The sequence below is a fragment of the Lycium barbarum genome, chromosome 2 (assembly GCF_019175385.1).
Source record: "Lycium barbarum isolate Lr01 chromosome 2, ASM1917538v2, whole genome shotgun sequence".
Classification (NCBI taxonomy): Eukaryota; Viridiplantae; Streptophyta; class Magnoliopsida; order Solanales; family Solanaceae; genus Lycium; species Lycium barbarum.
This window is the reverse complement of record NC_083338.1, coordinates 4,977,399-4,988,295: the sequence shown is the minus strand read 5'-3', so window position 1 is coordinate 4,988,295 and position 10,897 is coordinate 4,977,399. Positions and strand designations below refer to the sequence as shown.

Below are 10,897 nucleotides of genomic sequence, written 5' to 3'. Positions count from 1 at the left end.
ATATACCCTTCATCCTTCCACTAACTTTTATCGAGCATTTTTATGTGTATTTTGACTATTTTATCGGAAACTTACACTCCAGCAAGCATTAGATAATTCTACTTACAATATTTTAGATAAATGAAAAAAAAAAAACATCTAACTTGTTTGTCTTAATTTAGATTTAAATCCTATCTAAATGGTCTTAATTCGAACTTCATCGACTATAAAGTCAACAACAACAACAACAACAACAATAGCAACATACCTAGTGTATTCTTATAGATGAAGTAGGGTAGAGTGTATAAGACCTTACCCTTACCTTATGGAGATAGAGAGGTTGTTTTTAAAAAAAAAATCAGCTCAAGTAACATATAACAAGGCAGTTTGAAAAAGACAGTACAAAAGTAAACAAGGCAAATAATAAAGAAAGCGTAGCATAGCATTCAGAACCAAATAAGGCGATAACCAAGCACAAGAAATAACAGATAGTCCAGAGATCGAAGGACAAGGAACTACTAGCATAACACTAATACTAGCTACCCACCAACCCTATCTCGCCGGAGAGCGCGATCATGCTCAACTACCTTCTAGCCTTCTACCCTATTCTGCGACCTGCATATCCTCCTATCTGAGGCCATGTCCCTGGTAAGCCGAAGATGCCCCATGTCCTGTCTAATTACCTCTCTCCAACCGTGACAGATCCAAGATTTTCACTAAGTGATTCGAAAAATAAAAATCTAGTGCTTGGGATTTGAACTTGGAACCTCAAGGTGAATTTTGAACCCACAACCATTGAGCCAACCTTTAGTATATGTTCAGGGGATTCAATGCCGAGAGGTTTGGGTGAACACCCTCCCACCCCCTGGACCCGCCCCTGCTTCGCAATACTTCTTCGGTATACCTCTACCTCTCCTTACACCCATCACTGCCAACCTCTCTCACCTCCTCACCGAGGCATCTGTGCATCTCATCTTCACATACCCGAACTATATCGACTATAAAGTCATATTACTTAAATATCGCAAATTAATTCTTAGGAAATGTGAGTTGGCATATTTTGAGATAAAGGGAATATTACTGCCTTAAAATTAAATAGGGAATATATTATTTTGTTAGTAACAGAGATTTAAGATTATTATTTTTTCAACTCAAACCATCCAAAATTTTACATTTCTCTTAATGCAAATAGTCAAGAGTACGGGGAGCTTAAGATAATTTTCCATAGCTTGTGGGGTTCTAATGCAAATACCAAATAAAGTGGAGGGGGTGTTGTTGGGGAGGTTGGGGTAGACTTAGAGGGCACTGAGCACCTTCCATGAAATAACATGGCCATCAAGTGTTTTGCTGTCTTCACCAAACAAAGTACTAATACATCCAACCACCATTTTCAATAATTTTCACGTTATAGTGACAGATTCAGAATTTTTAAGTCATGAATGTTATTATTCTCTAAAATTGGGCGCTAGGTCAATATATAAATTCTATTATGTAACTTTTACAAGGTAGGGGTAAAATTGTATACACATCACCCTCTCCAACCCCACTTGTGAGATTACAATGAATATATTATTGTAAATCTGCCATTGCACTGTCGGCACTGAAAGTAACTGCAATAATTTTCTAGAGTGATATTCGAATTAGCGTGCGTACATCTCAACTATTTCTAAACATTTTTTTTTCTCGTTAATGTAAGTATCAGATAAATTTAGTTCTTGCATTCAGATACTATGTCGGTAATTTTGTCCGCTAAAATTTGACTATTACTATAATATCAATCTCCTTTTTATATTGCTTGTGAAAAGGGCCAAAATTACAATTTCCAACAGCACCGACTAAAGTACAAATCACATTAAATTAAATAATAAAGAATGGCCAAAAGTTGCAATAAAACTCACCAGCTAAGCTAAGGTATCACATCACAATAATAAAATAGTGAAAAAAGAATAAGTGCACAACACCCGTGATTATAAGAGAACAAAAAAGACCCAGAGTTGTTATTTCTTTTTCCTTTTTTTTTCTCTCCTTGGGTATATTTCTGCATACAAAAAGTGTTGGTAGGAACAAACTTTAAATACAAATAAAAAATTGATATATAGTAATTACAGTATTTATAACAAAAAAAAAAACAAAAAAAATCCCTTCTCTTCCTTGGGAGATGGATTTTCTGAATTATACTTCACTGCAAGCATTTCTCTTCCTAAAAAAAATATTGCCATTTTATTCAGAAAATTTTGCAAGGTTTTTTATTCTTTTTTCACTTCTCCCATTCCTACACTAAATTACAAATTCATACACATCAGTGGCACACTCACCATCTTCTATTTTCAATTCTTGATCTTCACTTGAGTTGTTTCCTCAATTTGTAGGAAGTTTTAACATCCAAACACACTACATGCTACTTCCATCAACTTCCCTGAAAATCAAACACAATTTTTTTAGCAAACATGTTAATTTTCCGTGAAGAGAGTTAAAATATAAAGAAGTAAACACACACCGAAAGAAGTCAAGAGGATTCAACATATAGTAACACACGCAGAAAGAAGTCTAGAGAATTCAACATATAATATATATACATAAAAAAGATTGACCTATCTACACAGTCTAATTTTACGACGACTTTGTTGCCAAGTGCCAACTCATAAGAGCAAAGAGGAATTGACACATAAAATAATTAAAACATGAATTGTGGAGTAATATATGGAATGAAACATAATGTCAACAGATACAATGAAATGTGACAAATCATGACAGCTGATAATTGAAGTTAAATATTTATAGAAAGCAGGTGGGGACAAAAAAATTGTCTAACAGATAGGCCAGGCTGGCTGGTCTTTAAAGACTAACACAGAAGTTGGAACAAACAGTGCATATACAGCTTTGTGTCACAGCTGTAGTTCCATGGAATTTCAACATATAATGCCCACAACATTAAAATCTAACACATGGTAGCTCGGATATTTTCTAATATTAAAGAAAAGATAAATGGCCTGATGATTAAAATCCAGAAACTTGGCTTGGTGATTAACTGTTTGCCACAACTTATAACCCTTTATTATGAGTTTTTTTGGTTTCCCACTTGATGTCCATATCAGTTCTTTGAGCCCTACCAATTCAAATTCGTGTCGGAAAGTCTCCCTTTGGCTAAAAGGCTCTTTACAAAAGGCGACTCTATTTTGAACTTAAACCTGAGACATCTGGTAGAGGATGGAAGGATACTTATCACTCGTCACGACCTTTGGTGGCTAACCCTTTTGTTATGATTACTTTTATGGTTAGGTGTGACCAAGCCGGCCTTTTTCCTTTCACCTTCTTCCTTACTCTTTTCCTCTTTAATAATTGAACTGGCTAAGAATACCTGACCAAAAACTAACTCCATCAAATGGGGTTTTAGGAATAGTCTATACATCAAGCAAAGAACTAGTTCTTTTTCTCTTGTTATGGCTCACCGACAAAGCTTCTTACCTACTAATTACTTAAACAACCTGTCACTTTCTATAAAAACGTGCAGGCCTATTACCTAACAATTTATGGCTGATAATCAAAGAAATTAATCAAAAAGTAACTAATCAGTGACAACCATGACAATGAAATCTTAACTCACACACACAGCCTAATTTATACAAAAAAACATTGCAAGCAAGCAAACAAACAAACAAACAAGTCTACCACTTTATTTAAGGTGGAAAAAAAATATAATCGTCGGGCCCGCTTGTCCGCAAGACTAATTCCACAAATGTTTGTTACCTCTCATCAGTACAAGTATAAAGTAATTCTGTCAGTTTAGACACATGGGAATAAATTTCCCACTTATTTGAGGAAATTTATTTATGTGGGAAAAGATTGAATTGTCAATTTGTGCAATGTTCAATCCATTTCCAAAAGTTGGGTACACATAGCTTAGATGTTAAGTCCAAGAATTCCACCACATAAAAAGTTGGCAACAACTGGAATCACAAAAAGCCATAATTCTATCATTCTCCTTATGCCACCCCCAAATTTTGTGCTAAACCACACGCTTGTAAGAAAAGAACCAACTTTTGAGCTAAATCAAATTCATTTGTTAGAAAAGAACCAACTTTTGTGCTAAATTACATTAACTTGTAAGAAAAGAACCAATTTTAACATCAAACATCCCTTTAAAAACACTGTTACAATATTTAAACCTTACTATCAAGAATCACAAGTCCATTAACACACTCCAAACTACCCATAACTCAATCAATAAATTACTTTCATAATTAAAGAATTAAAAAGAAAAATGAACCCCACTAAATTAATCCCCAATTTTCACACATTTTCAAGAATCTAGTACATCAATACACTCAAAATCAAAAACACACTCAAGCTCTATTTCAATTTTCTTGCATAATTAGAGATAAATCACCTAAACTCCAACAATAAAAATTAAATGCATGACATAACAAAAATAGATTAAAAATGAATAGAATTAGTTACCTCTTCTTGGCTTAGCAACAACTTTAGCAACAGGTGCAGCTTTAGGAGCAACCTTAATTTCCTCCACAGGAAACAAAACTCCGTCAATCCCTTGAACGGAAATCCTCCCGTCGGTATAAATATCAGGGTCGAATAAATACGCGGATCCTTCATCAGACCCGAATTTAACCGACCCATCAGCTTCTTCAGCAACAACTTTATGTGGCAATCTCAAAGTATCATATTTTACTTTCCCAAATCTCCTCACTGAATTATACATACTTTCTTCCGTTTGATACTCCGGTATCAAATGATAATACATTATCTGTTCTGGCGCCCCTGGCTCGCTAAGCTGATCAGTCGTCAGCTTAGCCATAGCCTCGTCATTGGGTGCCAGAACAGTTAAAACATATCCTTCTGAAACTAATCTCCCCATTTCCGTAGCTAACGACGTGAGATTAACGAGTATATCTGCTAATTCGTTGTAACCTCCGTAATGCAGCAGGGTTTGGATGAAATCTTTTACTTGAGTTTCACCGTCGAAATGGTGGTGTGGTCCACCTGGTCCAGGTGCTGGTGCTGGAGCTAGTGACGGACCTGTTGTTGATGCAGTATAACAAAGTTAGTGGCCTAAAGCTAAATTTTATTAAGAGCCCTTAAATTTGGAGGCCTAAAGCTTTTGTTTTAGTGGCCTTGCCCTTGAGCCAACACTGACCTGGTGCCATAGCGGAGTAAATAGGTAGAACCGGTGGAGCTCCAGCGGGTACCGGGGTTGCGGGTTTTTTCTTCAACCGGTTTGTTCTCGGGTCGACTTCAGGTGCTCCTTGTGGAATTACAGCAGAAATTGACCTGAGACTTCTTCTAGTGTTGAAATCTTGTTGAACTGATTTGGGTATTAATACTCTTTCAATTCCATGGATAATTCCATCTGGTTTGATAATATCATCAGGGTGAATAATTTTGGCCATGCTCACCATATTTTCACCTGATTATTGAAAAATAAACAATTTAGTAAATAGGAGGAATACGAAAGAAATACTTCTTACATGTTATTACCATTCCATTACCAACATTTGTGTAACCTTCTCAAGACTTTACATAGCTAAAATATTAAAAACAGTAGAATAGCACCGAAAAAAATTCAACGGTAGCAAATAAAATAAAATTGAATGCATGACAAAAACAACAAAAGAGTTCAAATGAAATTTTTATATTAAAAATGATAAAAATTCAAGCTGTATTTCAATTTAATTACTCCAGAAAATGACATAGATTTACCAACAATTTAGCCCCAAAACAGTATCTGTGTAACCTTCTTTATACTTATATGTTTTCAGCAAAAAAATAGAAATTGGCTATCTAAGCTAAAATATTAAAAACAGTAGGATAATAAACACCTGAAAAATTCAACAATATCTAAATAAAATAATTTCTAAAAATCTACATACAACATCCTGAATTTTGACTCAACCATCATTATTCAACATTTAGTACTCCCTCAGCCCCAATTTATGTGGCACAATCCCCATTTCAAGAATCAAACAATTTAATTTTGACCATTAGTTAATTGTTAAATTTTTTTAAATAAAATTTACATACTTAAACTACGAAAAAAAAAAAGACGGTCGGTCACAATAATTACTACAACAACAACAGCATACCCAGTATTAATCCACAAGGTGGGGTGTGGGAGGTGAAGTGTACGCAGACCTTACCCCTAACCTGGGAGGTAGGGAGGCTGTTTTCGATATACCCTCAGCGCAAGAGTCAGGTCACAATAATTGAGAATTCAAAACATTTAAACGATATATGAAAGAACTACTAATAAAAGAAAGACTTGTTTGAATCTCGACGACAATTTACTCACCTGATTTATGGAAAACAGAGAGTTGTTCTTCACCAGGACAAAGAGTTGAACGACGACGAGTTTTCAGTTCATTTTTAGGCCAATTTTTGGCCTGAAAACGACTTGGAATCATATGAAAAAGAAGCAAATTTTGAAGAGATTTAAGATTTCCAGGTTCAAGCAAATAACGTTTAAACTCAGGATCTAAATCACGTTCAAGTGCTTCATTTTTAGGTGCAAAAATGGTAATATTATGCTTAGTAACAGCTTCTTCAAGTGTTTGAAGTAATAAAGCTTTTTCAACTAGCTCAGATAATTCAGTATAATGTGAATCCAAAAGTGCTACAAGAACTGAGTTTGAGTTGATTTGTGGTGATGTAGTTGATGTGTTTTCTTGTAATGTAGCACCGTTAATGGAGAAGAAGAAGAAAAGAATGAAAGTAATCAAGAAACCATAGATCTGAAAATCCATGGCACTTGAAGAGAAGGAAGAAAAAAAAGACTGAGTTTTTATCAGGTTTCTTGAAATGTGTTCTTGATGATTCTTGTTCTATTTGGTATGTTAAGTGATTGTTGTGACTTAACACAATGTGTGTTATGTTGTGAGTGGGGGATGGGATGGAATGGAATGGAGTGAGTTTGTGAGTGGCGTTGGCTTTGAGAAGGAAAGAGAAGAGATGGCTTTGAGAAGTAAAGAGAAGAGATGGGGTGGGGTGTGGGGTTAGGTGGTAGTGGGGGTGGGGGGGCTCTATAGTTGTCATTGAGCCCGTTTGGATTGGCTTATAAGTTAGCTTATAAGTTGTTTTCAGCTTTTTTGAGTGTTTGGCTGGTCAGCTTAAAGTCATTTTATGCTTAAAATAAGCTAAAAAAAATAATTGGACCCATTTGACTTAGTTTATCTAAAGCAGCTTATAAGCTGAAAACAGCTTATAAGCCAAAAAAAATAAGTTGGACTACCCCAACTTATTTTTTTCAGCTTATAAGCTGCAAACAGCTTTAAGCTGTAAGCCAATCCAAACGGGCTCATTGTTTGGTGGAATAATAAAGTGTAAGAGGTAATGGAGGGTCGAGGGTTACTTTCTTAAAATATTTTGTTGTCAGGGGTATTTGGTAGGAGGAATAGGATGGGATTGGATTATTAGTTTCATGGGATTGAAATTATCTCATATTTAATTGGTGGGATAACTCCTTTGATATCCCACCCAATCCCATCTATATGGGATAAAAGGTGGGATTAGCAATCCCTTATAAAAGATGGGATTAGTTATCTCATCTAATCCCACTCAATTCCAACAAAAATCCCTTACCTATTTTATCACTCTTTTGTACATTTAGAGTTGGACGATTTTTGTTGTTTTTCACTCACACCTTGTTCGGATGTTGTTACGTATCGTTTCGTAATATATCGTATTATATTATATTGTTTTGATGAATATAAAATGAAATGATTATATCGTTTTCTGTTGTTACTTAATGTTATTCATCAACAATTTAAAGTATAAATCTATACGAAAAGTAGGATTCCAGGTCAAACAGGTAGGGGTAAACGATAAAATAAGGTAACGACGTGATCACACCAAATCAATCGTTAGATAAAATGTGACTTTTTGCTGTTACATAACGATGAACATAACTACACGATACAAAAAAAAATTAAGCACCAATAATAAAGTATAGAGGTAATGGAGGGTCAAAGGTTACTTTCTTACATATTTTGTTCTTATTGTTCTAGTATCACTCTTTGTACATTTGGAAACTGGACATTTTTTTTTATTTTTTTTTTCACTTAGGATCATTTGGTAGCCGATTAGAGTTATACAAGTATTGATAATAGAGGATTAGTTATGAGGAAATTTATGCATTATTTTATGTAGGGATTAGTTATATAGAAATAACTAGGTAATTTGCTTAAGTTGAGTGACCATATGAGGAATTGACTCATTATAATTCATGTATTAGTTATTTCATCTTCTATTCGAATAAAATAATACGTAGATTTCTTCATAATTTATACATCTATTAATTATGTGGTTTCTAAATTGTAAATAAAATACCGTATTAGGTGTATTGAATTTAATACATAGCGAAAGTATGCTACAAAACAGGGTATTACTTATACAGTATTTAATATATGAATAATTTAGCTCCTAACCAGCTATCAAACAACCCTTAATGTTTAGTACCCGTTTTGAAATTGGACTAATTCGGATATGCATACGAAAGTCTCACTTGAGACAAAGTGTTCTTTACTCTGTGATTTTGTTTTCAGGACTCAAACCTAATCTTTTTTATTAAGGACGAATGAATACTTATCAACGCATCGCAATTTTTGACGGTGTACGGGAGACTTTGGATTCAAGTGAAAACTACTTAAACACATGCCTTTCTTTATCTGGCTTTTGGAATTGGGAAAACTTTGGATTAAAGTTCTTACCTAGAGAAAACGAGTGACATGTGGACAATGAAGTTTAGTTCAAGTATTTAGTAAGGTTTAAGTTTGAACATTTATGGTCCCAGATGTACCTATCCTTGATATTGCAGCTACACTAAATTTATGTGGCAAATTATTAAATGTTAGCATCAAATTAACAAATTGTTGCATTAATTATTTTTTACATCTGTGCTTAGTAGAGTAGTATCACTTTGTAGAATTTTGTGTGAAAAGATGGAGGTTTTTTGACAAATTTAGTTCAAAACTTAGAACACAATGTTGTATCCTTTAACAATCACATACTTTTGAGCTTAAAAGTATTCTAAATTTTGCAAATGGATTTTTAAACAAAGGATTAATTGCTTAGACTTCAAGTTTTCATTCTAGTTCCAATAATTGGTAACTTTGTTGTATCCACTAATTAAAGTATTTTATTTATTTAGAAAACAGATCAAAAGGGAAAAATGGGGGTAGGGTGACATAAGGGTTGAAGTAAAGAGAAAAGGGTTTTTGCTTAAAGATTAAAAAGGTTCAAGGGAGGGACAGGTGGAAAAATGAAAAAGAACAAAAGAAAATGATGCATTTAATATTGTAATTTAATAGTCAATGAAGTAAAAAAAATTATAAAATAATACTCAGATATCAAAGAAATTAAAAGTTATTATCTGATTTTCTACCATCTACTTAATGTCTTAATGTAGTGTGCATAGTTACCTAACATATATACTAATAGCAAGTAACAAGTACGCGACGAAATAATCAAAATATTTACAAATTGGCGTACACAACCAGTCATTAAAAAAAAAAAAAAAGCAATGGAAAGTTGAGTTTTTGTTTCTTGAGATTCCTAGGTTAAGTTTTCCCAATTTTTTTGTTTCTTCCATCGATGAAAAATAGCAAGCATCCGGTGATTTAATTGAGATGTGCAAGCTGACTGAACATTACGATTAGTAATTATAAAATAAAAAACAATAGAAAGCCAATAAAAAGTAACAAGTAATTCGTAACATAATTAAGATGCGCACAAGCTGATACAATATTACCATAGTTAACAAACAGATGAAAACTCAATAGAAAGCTGACTTTTCTGTTAATGGGGGACCTAAGTTTAGTTGTCAAATTTTTTGTTCCCTCCACAGCAAAGGTGGGGTTAAGGAATTATCTTCCTAATTTTATTTTTATTTTTAATTTCATTAATTTTAATTTCAATTTTATGTTTATTTTTAATAATTTGGGTTGGAACAGGCTGTAAAAGGGGACCACACGGTTTAGTGACATTATCAATGAGCTGTGACGGTGGCTTAGCGGCACTTTGAATTGTACTCTAAGCCACGCCGATTATTATTATTATTTATTTTTATTTTTTGCTTTAATATTTTTTCTTTTAAAAAAAAAAAACGTTTTCTTTTGTTCTTTTTTGTTTTCCTTGTGTTTTTTGCGTGTGTACTATCAACTCTTTCTTTCTTGGTGCTTTCTCTAATATTATTATTTTAAATCTAATACATTGGTCCTTGTGCTTTCTTGGTGTTACTCTTGTTCTTTTGTTATTTAAGGTAAATGAATTTAAATTGGAATATTCATTGAATGTGGAATAATGCAACCACCAATTTTACATGATTGATCAAAATGCTAATTTTTCTTTTCTCGAGGCTTGACTAAAAATACAACAAAAATCACCTGTTTTTTTTGGAGGGAACATTGTTTAACAATAGTTCCTTGTATTTAAATTGTACTCCGTATTACTATTATATTTGACATTATGCATCAAGTGAAGAAAGATAATAATAGAGTTGTTAATATGGTTTGACTCTATGAGATTAATATACCCTCGCTCACTAATTAATGGGGCAAGTGTACAAATAGCCGATTTTGAGATGAATTTTTATTCCCTAGTGCATAAAAAAATTATAAGTGTTGTTCTCTAATTAACTTCAGAAGTTACATTTGTTTGTGCAAGCAAACTTCAGAAATTTTTGTCTAGAGTTTAGACTTGGCAATTCCAAACTTTGAATAAAATATTTGATACCAGTTTGACCACAAGAATTATTCACTTTTTTCCAGATTTTTTTTTCACTTTTTTTCCGGAATCAGCGTTTGGCCATAAGAATTCCAAATACAACTTGAAGTTGTATTCCGAAATTTAAAAAACTTATTTTTCAAAATTTTCACTTTTTTTCACAACCAAAACAACTACTTTCAACCAA

The 10,897-nt window shown here is 33.3% G+C and overlaps 1 protein-coding gene across 1 annotated transcript; it reads right to left on the bottom strand.

The window, feature by feature from the left end:
- Window positions 1–1,946: 1,946 nt before the first annotated feature.
- On the bottom strand, window positions 1,947–6,936 carry LOC132625950 (fasciclin-like arabinogalactan protein 17). The gene is made up of 4 exons (XM_060340622.1): window positions 6,284–6,936; window positions 5,132–5,401; window positions 4,438–5,013; window positions 1,947–2,395 (listed from the first exon to the last, which is right to left on the bottom strand). The coding sequence occupies exons 1-4, from the start codon at window positions 6,732–6,734 to the stop codon at window positions 2,355–2,357; spliced, it is 1,338 nt and encodes a 445-aa protein (XP_060196605.1). The 5' UTR covers window positions 6,735–6,936; the 3' UTR covers window positions 1,947–2,354.
- Between the last annotated feature and the right edge of the window lie 3,961 nt (window positions 6,937–10,897).